Consider the following 14027-nt stretch of genomic DNA (forward strand, 5'->3'; position numbering starts at 1 on the left):
ACTGAAATAAGAGAAGTGATGGTAGGTATGGGATAATGTAATAACAAGCACTTAAATAAGATGTCCTGGCAGTGGAGACTGAAAAGTAGTAAAAAATAATGCTGAAAGATGAGAATAGGAACTGCGCAGGAAAGGTCTGACTCAAACAGGTTCCCCCCATTTCAGGTTCCTTTCAGCCACATGAAGAATCTGACCTTGATTTTAATGGAGTAAATCTTCACAATTAATGGATGATAATTCATAGCCATTAGTGGACAAGAAAGGCTCGTGAGTAGTATCCAGCTGCATTATGATAGCTTCAGTAGTACAAAGCTTTCAGTGCTTCTTAGAAGCAACTGCATCTGTTTCCATGTCAGCATGATGCGCTTTCCTGGTATCTAGTCCTCAATATTGTTCTCCACCTGCCTTGCTGTGCCAGAATGAAACGTGGAAGATTTTAGCAATGTACTGAAACTTCTTCCTGTCTCCTTTTTTTTTTTTTTTTTGACCCTTTCCTAGGTGCTGGACCAGAAACTATAACATGAATTACTGGTTGATCATCAGGCTGCCCATTCTCATTGCCATTGGGGTGAGTATGGAGCACGTGCAGCAAGCTGGCACATTTCCATGAGAAAAGAGCACAAAGAGCAGATGTGTACATGGCTGTTGTGCATGTCCAAAGGCTAATAACCTCTGAGGATATTCACATTTTAATTCGGAAATGTGATTTTATGAAACCAAACTGGTTTCTGACACTGGAATTCCCAACTAGCATTTTGTTTCTTTAATTTGGCCACAACACATGTCGTAGTGGCAGCACATGATAACAAAACAGCATGCTGCAGCAATCCAGTTAACTCCCCTGTGTACAGGACACTATGGCAGGTAATTCAGGGAGGAAGAAGATAACATTTCAGGTACAGAAGAGCAACTTGTGGCATTATGGAGAAATGCCACATTCTGCAGCCACATTACTGTGTCAGTCTCAGAGCTCCAGACAAGGCAAATGGGACAGAGACACCTTTACTGTATCTCACTCCCCAGAGACATAGGGGAGATCCCCTGCTTTGTTTAGTGAACTGCCTATATTTTCAAAGGTGACTTGTGCATTTGCAGAGGGTATCTTCAGAGCATAATACCTTAGCAAGGAGTTGAGCTCTGTGAAGTCAAATTCTGTAGCTGCAGGATAGTAGGATACACAGGGACCTACATATGCATCCACAAAACAGCTTTTTTGAATATGTGTTTCTGGATGTTGATATAAATCCTTCTTTCATTTCTCCAGGTAAATTTCCTGATTTTTATCAGAGTGATATGCATCATTATCTCAAAACTACAGGCCAATTTGATGTGCAAAACTGACATAAAGTGCAGGTATGTCAAAAATTGGTCTAACTTTTTTTTGTGCCCATCAAAATAGTAGACAAAGAGGTACATGAAAGGAGTCAACTGACAGAAGTGGTTAAAGATTACAGCTCTTGAGTAATGTGCACGTGTGATGTCACACATTTGTATGGCTGCTTTGACAGTCAGTCCCCAGAAAAGTGTGCTGGTGAAGCCAGGGCAGGTGTTCTAAACAGAAGGCTTACTGCCAAGTTTGTCACTTCACAGTCTTCCATAATACTGGGTGAATATTTATGAAGCAGATTTTATTTTTTTTTAAATACTTGCAGTATATACAAATAGTGGATGTGAATGTCCTTGGATGTGTCCAGAGAAGGGTAACAAAGCTGGTGAAAAGGCTGGCAGGAATGTCCCGTGGGAGTGGCTAAGGACTTTAGGATTGCCTGGTTCAGAGAAAATGAGGCTGAGAGGAGACCTCATTGTCCTCTACAGCTTCCGGAGGAGGGCAAGTGGAGAGGGAGATGCTAATCTCTTCTCACAGGTATTCAGTGATAGGCACTGTGGGAATGGTTCAAAGGTCTGTCAGGGGAGGTTTAAACTGGACATTTGGAAGCATTTTTTTTACCAGGAAGTTGGTCAAACACTGGAACAGTCTTCCTCAAGACTGGATCAATGCCCCAAGCCTGTCAGTGTTTAAAGAGGCATATGGACAATACTCCTTAATAATGTGCTTTAACGTTTTGTCAGCCTTGAACTGATCAGACAGTTGAACTAGATGATTGTTGTTGGTCCCAAGTGAAACTATCTATCCTATTCTACTTTGAAAAAACTAACATGTGTTATATCATTATTACTGTTTTATAGAATCTGGGGCTTTCTTTTCAATGAAGAGCACAATGAGTAATTTTGAGTGTTACTCCTTGTTCTTCTTGCCAGTTGTTACTAGGACAAAATTTCAACCTTGAATGCATAGGTTTCAAGAGAGGTATCAGGGTTATCAGCGAAATGATTAATTTTTATTTTGTAGGCTTCACCATCTTAGTCTGTATCCTTCCTGGTTTTTAATCACCTAGCTGAGATTCATGGTCATATCCCTCATTTATGCATCTTTTAGAATACTTTTGTATTGCAGTCTGAAAAATAATGTAGAAATAACTAGTTAGCTATTGAATTAACCAGTTTGGAGCTACGTGCTGTGGTTGCTGGACTTTTACTGCTGGTTGACTTAAAGTTGGGTATTTCAATGCTGCAGTCTTGTAAGCTGGACATACATGTATTTTGGTGCATTCTCATCAGAGAATAGAGTTGCCTTCTTCATGTGAAATTTTGGAAATCCTAATCCACTTCAGAGCTTAAAGCAGAGTAAAGGGCTCTGCTTTCATGCCTATTCTTTGGGGGATTTTTTGCTACGTGATCTTTATATACCAGGGTAAAATTTGCAGTGGTGGAAGGGGGAGAGAGAGGAGGGGGGTTTTCCAGTTCTGATGGCCTGAAACCATTTACAAGTCTGACAGGGAGGGCTTTTTTCTGTGCCCTCTTGACTTCTGCAGGCAGCGGGAAGGTCTGATGCAGGTGAGCCATTTCTCAGATGTGTGTGATCATTGATTTCTTCATGTTGCCCATTCAAAAATCTTTATTAGAAAGGATTTGCCAAGCACAAAGCCTTCCTTACTGATGAAGACTATAGTCTTGGTGGTCTGTCCAGGGGATGGTGGTTATAGCCAGAAGCTTTGAAGAAAGTCATCGGTAAGCTTCTGACAATAACAAGACCAGTAGTCATAGAATGCTGTATCAGAACTCTCCTTCCCCTCCTTCTTTTATGCTCAAAAACACTGGAAAAGATTTTTGGTGGAGAGAAGACAGAACTGCTATGCTCAAATGTGTTATTTTAAGCAAGGACAAGTCTAGGTGCCCTAGTAAGACACAAAGATAAGCTAAGATATGTTTATGTACAGAAAGGAGAAACAAGTTCTGCTCTCAGGCTAGTCTTTCCTTCACATCTCTTCTGTTGCCTATTCATTTGACAAAGAGAGAATGCTCACTGTTCAGTATGGTAGTAAATCCCTTTTCCCTACAGAAGGACAAGAACTGTGAAGAAACTTCTTGCCTTATTCAGGGAAAAGATTTTCTTTAGGGAGGTCTTAGTTATCCTGGAAGTCTTTTCATAGACTTTGCATGATTTTCTGTTTAAGGCAGAGCTTTCTAAGTATCTCATCTAGAGTAAATGGCATTCATTAAATAAACCAGGGAATTCCTGTGCACCTGCACAACTCACTTTTTCTACCCAGGCGGTGCTCCAGAACCAATTCAGCATCAGTCTCCTGCTTCTACTTCTATCTCAGCAGGTGGTGGTGGAGCAGAGCCTCCATCACAGGAGTTGCTGGTAAGCTGCTCATTTAAACAAGCTTACTATCCCAAATGCAGTGATTTGTCTAGCTCCGCTATAGATGTGCATTTCTGCTTACCTGTATGTGTAAACTGTTGAATTTCAGTAGTTGCTTCAATTCACCATCCTTTACTCCTTGTGTATCAAAGACATTGGCAAGCCAGTGGATGTAACAAGAGGAGGAGCTGTGGCAACAGTGAAAGTGGGCAGTTGGCTATAAAGACACCAGAAGCCAACGGTGCCCTCACCTCTCTTGTACCAAAGCCTGAGGCTGTGAATAGGGACCTTGACTCACACCAGCCAGAGAAGTGATCAAAATCACACATCTCCCAGTCTGATCAGTCTGAGCCTTACACCTGGTATGTAGTAACCCCATGCAGCAGTACAGAAAGGGCGCTGACTGAGGAGAAAGCAACTTAACAGAAGACCCAGGGATGCTTTCATTATCCTGTTGGGTGGCCAGCATGTATGTCTATCAAAAGAGAGTTAAGGACCATTTTCATGAATGTTTTCCCATGGTTGTATCACTGAGCAATGCTCTCTCAGGTGAGAAATGTTTTATTTCAAGTTGGTTTGTCATTTTTCCTTTCCTAGCTGTGTCTTTGAACTTGCCATTTAAATCATGGAGTTATCGCTCACTTCAAGACAGTTTAACTGCTTTTACAAAGTGTTCTGCAGTTACGGTTAGTTACAGTGTTCTAAAGATTTAACACACCACAGAGGTGGGAAGGAATAGCAAGCACTCCTAGCTTTGCTAAGATTTTTTTTTTAATATTCCAGTTATTAATAGACTTTATCTTTCAGGCCATCAATAAGGTAGGTTTCAGTCATCTTTCCTGCTTACAAATTGGGAAAAGGATACACAAGACATCTCAAGTACAAGAAAGCATGTGGCCTCCTGTGTTTGAAAGATTTTCCAGGCACAGCTACAGGTTGGGCAGAGAAGAGATTCAGAGCAGCCCTCCAGAGAAGGACTTGGGGGTGTTAGTTGATGAGAAACTTAACATGAGCCGCCTTCAGTGTGTGCTCACAGCCCAGAAAGCCAACCGTATCCTGGGCTGCATCAAAAGCAGGGTGACCAGCAGGTTGAAGGAGGTGATCCTGCCCCTCTGCTCTACTCTCGTGAGACCTCACTTGGGGTATTGTGTACAGTTCCAGTGTCCTTAACATAAGAAGGACATGAAACTGTTGGAACAAGTCCAGAGGAGGGCCACGAGGGTGATCAGGGGACTGGAGCACCTACCGTATGAAGACAGGCTGAGAAAGTTGGGGCTGTTCAGCCTGGAGAAGGCTGCGTGGAGACCTCATAGCAGCCTTCCAGTATCTGAAAGGGGGCCTATAAGGATGCTGAGAGGGACTCTTCATTAGGGACTGTAGTGATAGGACAAGGGGTAATGGATTGAAACTTAAACAGGGGAGGTTTAGATTGGGTATAAGGCAGAAGTTCTTTTACTGTGAGGGTGGTGAGGCACTGGAATGGGTTATCCAAGGAAGTTATGAATGCTCCATCCCTGGCTGTGTTCAAGACCAGGTTGGACAGAGCCTTGGGTGACATGGTTTAGTGTGAGGTGTCCCTGCCCATGGCAGGGGACTGGAACTAGATGATCCTAAGGTCCTTTCCAACCTTAACTATTCTATGATTCTAAATACAGCCAGTAGCCTAACACAGAGCTTTGCTCTTAGCAAGAAGTGGTCTGCAGTGAGTGGCAGGGGCAGTTAAAACATGTGGAAACCCACTAAGGTTATTTTGAGGGTCTGTTTTGTTTTGTTTTTTTTTTTTTTCCTGCAGCCTCTTGAGGAGGACCCTGCAACACAAAGTGGTGCAGTGATTTACCAGCATTGACAGTGTGCCAGAAGTAGAATGCAGGAACTGTGACTCCCAGTGATCGGGATCAACAGTGATCTTCTCAGTGACATCTTTTTTTTTTTCTTTCTTTGTGATCTTAGGCTGGCCAAGTCTACATTGACTCTGATCCCACTGCTGGGGACCCATGAAGTCATCTTTGCTTTTATTACTGATGAGCATGCCAGAGGGATGCTGCGCTTTGTGAAGCTTTTCACTGAACTCTCCTTTGCTTCTTTCCAGGTAGCAGCATCGTGGCCATACACATAAGATATTTTTTAACTGCTCTTTGGGGACCCGCTTTATCCCTCATTCATTGCATGTTTCCTATTCTTTATATTTCTCAATTTAGTTCTGGATATTACTGGATTATGACAGTGGGAGGGTAAATACAAGGACTAATTTTTAATAGCCAACTTACATGTTAGTGTCATGTACTCTTGTGTTCAGTGTTCTTAAACTGACCACAAAAAACTGGTATTCCTATCCATATATTAATATCTACTTCAAGGCAATAATGAAATCGTCTGTGATTTCCTGTAATTGTATCATGACATTGCTGAAAGCAGATTTTGTGCTTTCTCCAGTGTTTTTGATGCTCCCTGGAAAATCTGTGCTGTAAGAGGTAACTGTCTACAGCTGTAACTGCATATGAGGAGGATGTAGGTTTACTGTGGGTTTTTTTGTTTAGTTTTTTTTTTTTCTTTTTTTTTTTTTTTTTTTTTTTTAGCTATTGCCTTATGTAAGGCCATTTCAAGAGTCTCCTTGTCTAAAGGAATCATTGTTCTAGTTTCTCTGCTCTCCCACTCATTCCCTTTTATCAAGCACAAAACTGTATTTAAGATCACCATGAATTATTCACTCATAAAGTGTTTCTAACTTAAAAACAGGGAAGGAAAAAGAAGGGGAAAGGGATCTTTAGAAAAAAATAACAGGTTGAAGAAACATGAACATCTTCCTCCCAGTATCATGCACTTTGAGACACAGTTTTGTCAAATCTCTCATCTGCCATCGGAGCTGGCAGGGACCAGAGATTGTCTCCATCCTTCAGTCTTGTATGAGACATGCCATTGTGGAGCTTCTAGGCCTCTGCAAGTTTGCTTGGCAAAGTGATGGAATTGCTCTGCTCACTGCTGTTCAATGATTGCTGAACAATGATTTTTTTGTTGATTTCAGGGGCTGATGGTTGCAATTCTCTACTGTTTCATCAATAATGAGGTAAGACACACTAGTTGTTCAGTTTGCCTTATTGGCATCCACTGTAGGAAAAAAACCTGAAAATTATTTTGAACTGCTAAATTGGCCTTGTTCAGGACTTTCACTTGTTTTACAGACCCACCTCTGTACAGCTACACAGGATAACTCCTCAGACAAATATTTATGGAAGGAATTCAGGCAGTATAATTTAGGGCCACTATTTGCAGACATGAAATCTTGCAAATTGTCTTGCTCATAATTGTGTAGTTTGCACTGCTGAAGCTTTTATTTTATTAAGAATTATAGCTGCTTTTCTTAATCTGTGTCATAGTCTTTCTTACTTTTTTGGGGAGTGTGGGAATAGAGCCAGTATTATTCTGAGAACTCAGCTCAGACGAGACTGATGAGGCTGGGGAGTCCTCTTGGCTAATGCCTGTACAGTTTGGTTTTGTCTGATTTTTCTTGTGGCCCAGCTACTTGAAGACATCATTGCTCTCTCATTTAAACTGAACTTTATGGAGTGGTGAGCTCACCAGCATGTCCAGAAGAAATGCAGCTGTGGCTTTGAGTTAATTGATTGCAAGTATCATCTTCTATGGCTTCTGCTGAATCCCAGCCCTGTTGAGGGAGTTTTTCTCTGATTTACTACTGCAGGAATCTCTCATGTTACCTTGCAAATGATTATTATTATTCATTCAGCAGCTAGGTTTGCAAAGCAAGCAAACACTACTAATTTGGCCGTACATTAATAAGTTTACTGCACATCAATGTGTTTTACACTCATGCTAAATCTACTAACTATACTAAATATGGCACGGTAATTCAAAATCACCTATTGAGAGATAAGTCTCACCAAGGAATTAGAATCAATGGAATAATGTTCTGCTCATGTCATTATGGCCAGGCTGAAGTCAACAGAAAAGCAGCAGGCATTCTAAATTAAGCCCTTCAGGAGACTGCTCACTTTCGTAGTCTGTGGGTAAGATTTTGTTTAAGTTGATGCGTTAATTGTGCCACTTATGAAAGTCAGCGGTGTGTAGCAGCAGGCTCTGCCCAAGCGTGACTAGGAGAATATTTGTTTCAAATCCCTTGTACAGTTTTACAGGTGTACTTTAATCCTGAAATGCAGCACCGTCTGCTGGTGCATCATGTATTTCTTTTGATTCACTCTGGCCTTTGCTCATACATTCCCTATGCAACTGCAGCCAGGCCTCTCATGAGTAATGCCCCGTTGGTCATTTCCTCCATGTGATACAAGGGCAAAATTACATCGTAGCCCAAACTTTATTACAAACCCTGAAACACATAGGCTTGTGTCATTTGAGGGAACTTACTGTGAAGTAGCCTACCTATATTTCTAAGAGTTCCTCCAAATCTCTTGTTGCTATAGTTCTCTTGTCTTTGTAGTAATTCATAAAATCTAACCACAGTGTTAGTGTTAGCTCAGCTTCACAAAAGGCTGACAGATAGTCTAGGATTAATTATTTTTCCTTTTTCCAACCCTTGCTAAAAGAAAGGAGGAGGATTTTGTCAAGCCCAGTCATCAGCATCCATAAAATAAATCCATGTAAAGAGTTTGATTAGGTCAAGGCTCTTCTATTTCTTTCCTAAACTATATGAGAAATTTTTCTAAGCTAAATGAGAAACTGAAGACTATCCTTGTTTGTAATATGGTCTATAATTTTATTTTTGTCTGTGACTTATTGACTTTTTTCTTTTTTTTTCCTTAACCATACAAAATGAAAGTTTTTTTACAAGTTCTGGTGCTAGATCAAGAGTAGAAATAACGTTAGAATTTATATTAATATATTTTTCTAGTATCTACTTACACAAAAACATTAAAGTATGTTCATATTTCAGTCATATTTCACTGGAAAGATTCTAGGATTTTCTCTGATACTGCTCTGAAGCCAATAGCAGCATCTCATCAGATTGCCAGTCTGATCACCAGTGATACCTGCAAAACAAGATGGCCTTAATATGACCAGTTTTTTCTGCAATTACAGTTGTTTTCTGTAAGAAATATTCTAAACCATGGAGATGCTGCCTCTTTCCACCTAAATTAGCTTAAGCTGGTTCAGGTTTCATTCTCTGTAGTTTCCCTATTGCGATCGAAATACACTTCACTCTTCTACTTTAAAGAATCTGCCCTGACTCCAGGACTCCTGATTTATTTATTTTTTTAAATTACTGCCCAGTCTTCTCTTTTTCTTTTAATTTCTTTTCATTCTTCATACAAACCATCCATTGAACTCCCCCACCAGCTCCATTCTGTCCCATTTCAGACCTACTTTCCTTTCACTATGATGAGTTTTTCTGCGAAGTTTTGTTTGTTTGATTTTGCTGGGTTTTTTCCTGTAATTGGAGTACAGATTCACTGCCATACTCCCAGCACCCTTGCCCATTAGCTGCATTAAGCTCAATCAGCTGCTCTCTGTGAGAAGTCTTCTCTGTTGTTAAGCTCCTTGACCACCTTTTCTAAGTTATCATACCTCTTCTCTTTCTCTTTCAAAATACATTATATAAAAATTTTCCTTTCCCTTTCTTGTGGGAGCTTGTTCATGGTTCCCTTTTCCCTGCAGAGCTTATTTCTGGGGCCTCTAACCCACATCTGGAAGTCAGTAAGCTAATTATTTTGCTGAAAGATCTGTAGATCTGTATTCAAGAACTGACTCTTCAGAAAATAATTCTTAACTTATTCCCTTGGTCATTCACAGTCTAAGACAAAACTCAGTTCAACACAGACAGCAGAGCTGCCCCTTCACCTTTTTCCCTGTCCTCTAGAGAGAAAACTAATATTCTGTCAATTCCTAAAACAGATGCATTCCTATAGAATTTTCTTAGGTCTTCCCATTCACTTAATCTCAGCGTTGCAGGCTATTTGTATCGTAGTTCTAGGATACAGCCTGTCATTCCAGCCAGACTGAAGACTTATTTCCTCCCTTTGATTATAAGATACCTATTTTCTATTGCTTATTGACTTAGTCAGCAAGTATGTTCATGCTTTCTTTCAGAATCTGCCTCTAAATGTCTACACTGTTTTTGTTCACAGTGCTGACTACTAAACCAACTACTTTCCATGCCCTCAAAAGGTATCAAGTTACCGGGGTGGTAATACAGTCAGTTCTTCTCCTGCAGATAGTACGGTCCCTGCATTTCACTGTTTCCTTTTCTGTCACACTGTTGTCTCTCATTCTTCTGTGCCAAGCTATCCCAGACACATTCTCTTTCTCTGGTGTCTTTGTGTAACTTTTGACACAAAAATCCTGAGTTATGGTAAAATACAGGGATCTGTGTCAGCATCTTTCCTTCTGTCCCATTTGGTTGTGATACTGGAGAAACGGATTCCATTGTTAGAAATGCAGAGGTGCATCTGGTTCCCACCAAGACATTATTCAGAACAGGGGCTGTAGTCCAGAGCTGTCACTGCTAGAAGTAACCACCAAGGGAAGACAATAGAGTGTGTGAGGTTCTGCTCCTTTTTAGGGTAGCCTCTCAGGTTCACTATTTCACAATTAATAGAGTAGACAGACATACTGCAGCCAGTTCTCTAGGAGGTTTTCCCTCTGAGAATAAAGGTTTCAGAAACCTGGATATGATGACAAGCCTGTGCTGAAACAGCCATTGACTCATTTAGTCTCTTGGTGGTCAGTAACAGACCCTACAAGAAAACAAAAATGAACTCTCCAGAGAAGGCTCACTTTAGAGGCCCTCTTATGGGGAACTTACTTCCAGACTAAAGTACACACCATAATGAATTGATTACTGTAGCTGTACTCCTGCCTTTCCAAGGAGTAAAAAAAAGGCTCAATTTTATGTCCTCTGCCTTAATATGTTAAAAGCTAATGGAGATTCTTGCTCCAGTCAAATAGCAAGAACTTTGCCCATGGAACAGGAAGACATAAATTCTGTTCTTGTTTAGCAGTTACAAGACCCTGGATAAACTTCCAAATGAGTACAGAGGTTACCCAGTTTAACCCAGAACTTGTGCCTGGATGAGCATATTCTGTAGCTTTTTAAAAAAATGGTATCTAGAACAAGATATTGTAATTGCTATTTAAAAAGGAGGGGAAAAGTACAGTCTTTAATGTGCTTGATTGTTGGCTTTTCAATTCTGAATAAATCCTTAATTTCTTATGGAATAAAAACCTCTGTATATATTCAAAGAACAAAAATAATCCTATACATAATACTGTTTAAATCAAACCAAAAGTTAAAACAGAACCCTTAAGAACACCTGTGGTGACAGTACTGAGCAGGAAGCTAGTCTTTCCAGTCAGTTCCTGGCTGATAATCAGTCAACTTAATTGTTAGTACTGGTAGGGCATAGAGTATGTTCAGTATTGCAGCTGGATATAATTTGGAATAAAATAATGAAGGTAAGATTTCCTGGTGCATAAAAGAGCTTTATTTCTACAAGTAAAAGTGAATGCTGTCATTATTTTAAACACTGAATACCCTATGATGGACTAATGAGATAATTGGATAATTTGAAGCAATAATATTGCAAGTTTGAAGCATTGCCAGCTTTTTTTAATAGTATGGTATCTTTATTTTTATCTCATTCTTTTTTTTGGGGGGGGAGTCATTTAAAGGTCTGAAGTCCTGTATTCATTCCTTTAGTTTCCTTATTTGTTTCTGTTAGGTTCAGATGGAGTTTCGGAAAAGCTGGGAGCGCTGGAGATTGGAACATCTGTATGTCCAGAGAGACAGCAGTATGAAACCTCTGAAGTGTCCAGCCAACAGCATCAGTAGTGGAGGCACGGTAGGCAGTACTGTCTATGCTGCCACATGTCATGCTACGTTCAGCTAAGATTTCTGCAGGTGAATCAGACTGAGAACAATGAACTGTGTAATATAACTGAAATCCATTAAATACCTAAGCAAGTGGCTTACATATGCCATCTCCAGCAAGAAACTTAAGTATATGCTGCTTATTGCCTGCAGGCTGTTGGACAAAGGTTTTAGGGAAAGCAATCTGCTAATGTAATCAACACATCAGAGGAAAAATTGATCACGTCTAAAGTAAGTTAAAAGAGATGTTTCTGTTTGCACATAAAGCCTCCAGGTGTCCAAAACTCTTAAGCACAGCATTGATCCAGTCTCAAACCATGGGGTCAATGGCTTATTACTGTTGAGTGGGCAAGCTGAGTGATTGATTAAATTACAAGAATACAGAGTACGATTATTGCCAAAAAGTACATTTAGCCTTTTTTGGGCTAGGGTAAGGTGTAGCACCAGTTTTGCAGAGAAAAACAAACAACACCCTCCCACCCAAAAACAAACAACAACAAAAAAAAATACTCAACCCAAACAATACTTAGTGGGACACAACTTGTGTGTTAGGGAAGAATCAATTTTGTAGTAAACGTTTCCCAAAGCTAAAGTTGAAGATGATGCTTACCTGTTTTCTGGATAGGTGAAGATCAATATTGTGAAGGTCTATCAGTACAGCAGGTAGTATGGCATACATTTGTGAATTACCTTTTAAACTTCACTGGAAACTAAATAAACCAAACTAAGTATGTGGTAGGGGCCTCTTCTGCTATCAATAGGTGTGCATTGTCTCTATTGACATGGGTGTAAATAGCCCCTGAATGCACAGCCCTTGTTTTTACAGGGACTCTCTGTAAAAGACCTGGCACACAGTTATTAGCAGGGAAAGGAGAGTGACTTGTGGCTCAATTTTCTTTCTAAGCTACATTCTGTTTCTTGTGGGTTCAAGCACACAGAAGTCAGCTTGTGGCCACAGCTGCTCTTAGCAGAATTCACCTACTTAGAAAAGATGCGGTATTTCACTGTGTATTTCCTCCAGCCTTGTTTTTCTCCAGACGGGCGATACCTGCCAGGGGCTGCGCTGGACCTGGGCTGGTGGGACGGATACGGGTTCAGCACGACGGACAGCTCCCGTTGCCCGCCTCCCCAGGCTGGGCTGGGCTGCCCTCCCCTCCTGCTCCTCTTCCTCCTCTCCAGCCTGACTGCCGTCAGCGCGATTCAGAAAATACCCCCCAAAACACTATCCTAAACTCAACGGGCTTTCGTCTGTTTGCTTAAAACTGAGAGGGCTCTGGCAGTGAATGTATCTACCCCCCTCCCCCCCATATGATATTAACAAGAGTTGCTTTGGAAAACAAGGGGTACCTTTACAATCAGGATGTGATCCACTGCATCACTTAACAGCAAGTTTTACAGATCTTTATTCAGCTGTTATTCTGGCTCCCTTTACGACAAAGAAGCAAGGTGCCAAAGACTAGCTGTGAGCACATCACAATCCATGGATTTCTTGTAGTAAATTAACTTCCATGGTTACAGCAGTTAAGACTATTCAGCAGAGATAAAAGAAAACAAAACAAAACAAAAAAAAAACCCACCAACCAAAACCCTAAATATTTCCAAGTTTCTCTTTGCATTTGTGTTCACAGCCTTTGTTGCCAAAAAAGTGAACTGGATATTCTAGGGTGTAATTCAGTATCTTACCTGCCTGAAGCTAGATTGCTATGCATAGGATTATTTAATCATTGTATTAGAATCCAGATTGCCAACAGGATGGATTAGTTTTGCAATCATCAGGTTAGAATTGAATTAGAAAGGATGTTACCTTCTTCTATAATGCTTGTAATTGAGCTCCAGGGGTGTAAATCAGACATGTTTATACAAATCCACCATAGTTCTCAGGCTGGCTTATGTACTTTTAGCATGCTGGCTTCAACCTGAGCCACTTCCAGGCCTTTCATTCCCAATTCTGGCTGGAGAGCTGACCTTGGAATGAGGTACTGCAGGTTCTTCTGTAAATTGGGTAACCAGCTTCTATGTTGTGTGACCATCAATACAACACAATACCTGAGCACCACATGTGTATGTTAGCTGCTGTACTACAACTTAATTAGCTTCCTGTATATAAAGACTATGCTTGATGTTTCTCTTTAACATTTACCCTTGAATGCTTTGAATAGGAAATGCCTGATAAAGTTAATCATTGATAGGTGAAAAGGCAGCATGATGACAGATGAAATTTACAGTTGTGTGATAATGCACACTGGAGGGAATAATTTCACTCATGAATATTCAAGAGTAGGTGCTAGTTTTCCAGGGTCCTGATTAGTTGTGTGCAAACCTGGAAAAAAAGTTTCTGCTACTTGTGCAACAGTTAGCAAGATGATAGTTTTGCTATGATGGGAAGCTACAGAAGTGTTTTAACTCACTGCTATGCTGGAACAAGTACACATAACAAATGAAAGAGGACTGACATCGGAACAGAGAAGATTTACACACATGGTA

General features: G+C 40.5%; 1 protein-coding gene across 1 annotated transcript in view; it reads left to right on the forward strand.

Moving 5' to 3' along the window:
• The window catches only part of GLP1R (glucagon like peptide 1 receptor), an 84106-nt gene extending 72205 nt beyond the window's left edge, over positions 1 to 11901 (forward strand). Inside the window, exons 9-13 of the mRNA XM_005145325.4 lie at positions 499 to 568; positions 1265 to 1353; positions 5657 to 5795; positions 6729 to 6770; positions 11395 to 11901. Coding sequence (XP_005145382.2) covers positions 499 to 568; positions 1265 to 1353; positions 5657 to 5795; positions 6729 to 6770; positions 11395 to 11562 — 508 coding nt within the window. The 3' untranslated portion in view covers positions 11563 to 11901. The remainder of the gene's footprint in view (positions 1 to 498; positions 569 to 1264; positions 1354 to 5656; positions 5796 to 6728; positions 6771 to 11394) is intronic.
• Positions 11902 to 14027: the final 2126 nt, after the last annotated feature.

The sequence above is a fragment of the Melopsittacus undulatus genome, chromosome 3, assembly GCF_012275295.1.
Source record: "Melopsittacus undulatus isolate bMelUnd1 chromosome 3, bMelUnd1.mat.Z, whole genome shotgun sequence".
NCBI lineage: Eukaryota > Metazoa > Chordata > Aves > Psittaciformes > Psittaculidae > Melopsittacus > Melopsittacus undulatus.